General features: G+C 30.9%; 1 protein-coding gene across 1 annotated transcript; it reads left to right on the plus strand.

Annotated features, from left to right (window-relative positions):
- Positions 1 to 754: 754 nt before the first annotated feature.
- LOC100810123 (desiccation-related protein PCC13-62) lies at positions 755 to 2,252 on the plus strand. Its single transcript, XM_041010017.1, has 3 exons — positions 755 to 1,209; positions 1,303 to 1,524; positions 1,884 to 2,252. The coding sequence occupies exons 1-3, from the start codon at positions 869 to 871 to the stop codon at positions 2,239 to 2,241; spliced, it is 921 nt and encodes a 306-aa protein (XP_040865951.1). The 5' UTR covers positions 755 to 868; the 3' UTR covers positions 2,242 to 2,252.
- The last annotated feature ends 9 nt before the right edge of the window (positions 2,253 to 2,261 follow it).

The raw sequence follows: 2,261 nt of genomic DNA on the forward strand, positions 1-2,261 counted from the left end.
GGGGAGGAAAGAGGTGAAAGAGAGAGAAAAAATTGATTATTACAAAATAAAAAGAATGTGAGAGAAGGAAAAGTGGGAGGACGTGGGGCCAAATAAAAAAACTAAAATTTATTTGACCTGGGAACCTAAATTAAAGACATATGTCACGAAATTAAAGACATATATATTAAGATAAGATTAAGATTATAATTTTTATCCAATATAATATATTTATTAAATATAATTAATAAAATTATAAGTAGGAATACATTAAATAAGAATTGAGATCTGCACAATTTTATAAATTTTAGAAAATTTTAATTAATAATAAAATTTAAGATTAAATATATTTTGGTCCTTTAGATTTAGGTTGTTTTTGTTTTTGTTCCCTTAATTTTAAATTTACCTTTTTAAATATAAAATGATTATCAAATATAATATTATTATATTTTGATTTAATTTTTAATAATTTTATTAAAAAGTCAACTTTGCTTGTTATATATTAATTATAACTTTTATCATTAATATTTGCTTAATGTTCTTTTATTAATAGGTCCTATATTTAGTTTTACACATAAAATTAATGATAAATATTTGTTAAATTTATTTATTCAATTATTATTTTTTAGAATTGAATATTTAAATAATATTTTTTTTAAAAAATTAATCCTCCCTTTAGTATACTTTTAAATCCGTCCATGTTTATAAGTTACTAGAATGACTTATCACACACTAAGCAACCAGTGTTTCCCCACATAGGAAATCCAAAAATTAATTCATCCTCCTGCCACGTGGCATTTTCTTGTATTGCTGCAATAACCAAAAGGATTGTTATATATAAATGCATACATAGATGACATTACTTAAAAAAAAAAGGCAAAAATAAAACATGGGAACTTACATTTCTAGAGCTAGAGCCTCTATTGTTATTTTCCTAGCCTCCCTAGTCCTTCCATTGCTTCTCCCAAACTGTTATTCTCCTTCTGTGTTGATTGCAAGTGCACAAATCCCAGAATTATCAGATGCTGATTTGTTAGAATTTCCTCTCAATTTAGAATACTTAGAGGCTGAATTTTTCTTGTTTAGGGCTTTCGGGTATGGATTGGATGTGGCTGCTCCAAACCTAACTGGGGGAGGACCCCCTCCCATTGGTGCCAAAAAGGTTGAACTTGACAGCCTTGCCAAGGATGTCATTTTGCAGTTTGCTTTTCAGGAAGTTGGACACTTAAGGTTTTGTGCTGTCTCTGCTCTTTGCATTTACAATTACTTTTAGGAAAAAAAATAGAGAACATTAATTTCTCAATTGTTGTTTCCTAATTGCAGGGCCATAAAGAGCAAAGTGACAGGGTTCCCTAGGCCATTGTTAGATCTAAGCTCAGCATCTTTTGCCAAACTAATGGATAGTGCCGTTGAGAAACCTTTGGTTCCTCCCTTTGATCCCTATGCTAATTCACTTAATTTTATAATTGCATCTTATGTGATTCCCTATGTTGGCCTTACTGGTTATGTTGGTGTCAATCCACTGCTACAAAATGCTACTTCCAGGAAGGTAAACCCCCACAATCAACTCATTTAATCTATTCCTATACAAAAAAATAATATCATATAAAAGATGAATGCATGATAATCAATTAATGAGTGTATAAAATAAATATTCATTAATGACACCATTAAAACTTATATGTTTTCTCCAATAACTAATAATTAATATGCATTTAAAATTCACATTATATAAAATGACTCACTAATTAATTGATATGACTTATTAAATCAATGAAAAATAAAAGAACTATAAAGAAAATTATCTGAAACATCCTTATTTCAGACAAAAAGAAGTGCATTTGGGAGTAAAAGAACTATAATTTGATCTCGAATTCACATAAAGACAAAGTGCATATACATGAACAACTTGTTGCAGGGCTTCTAGGAGTAGAGTCTGGGCAAGATGCAGTTTTGCGAGAGTTGTTGTATGAATGCAAAGTGCAGTTGGTGGCACAGTACAAAGTGACTGTGGCAGAGTTCACAAATCGCATTTCAATACATAGGAGCAAGCTAGGAAACATGGGTATGAAAGATGAAGGTATTATTGTGCCTAAAGAGTTGGGTGCTGAAAGTAGAGTTAGAGGCAACATTCTTGCTGGTGACGATGACTCGCTGGCATATTCAAGGACTCCAGAAGAAATATTGAGAATAGTATATGGAAGTGATCATGAAGATGTTTGCGGTGGCTTCTATCCTAATGGAGCAAGTGGTCTTATTTAAAGCACACTACGTAAAGCTGG

The sequence above is a fragment of the Glycine max genome, chromosome 15 (genome assembly GCF_000004515.6).
Source record: "Glycine max cultivar Williams 82 chromosome 15, Glycine_max_v4.0, whole genome shotgun sequence".
Classification (NCBI taxonomy): domain Eukaryota; kingdom Viridiplantae; phylum Streptophyta; class Magnoliopsida; order Fabales; family Fabaceae; genus Glycine; species Glycine max.

Bases quoted from the DNA above. Each gene is read 5' to 3' on its own strand.
- LOC100810123 (XM_041010017.1), top strand. From the start codon at position 869: ATGGGAACTTACATTTCTAGAGCTAGAGCCTCTATTGTTATTTTCCTA. The intron at 1,210-1,302 runs GTTTTGTGCTGT...TCCTAATTGCAG, and splicing joins CAGGAAGTTGGACACTTAAG to GGCCATAAAGAGCAAAGTGA. The intron at 1,525-1,883 runs GAAGGTAAACCC...GCATATACATGA, and splicing joins CTACAAAATGCTACTTCCAG to ACAACTTGTTGCAGGGCTTC.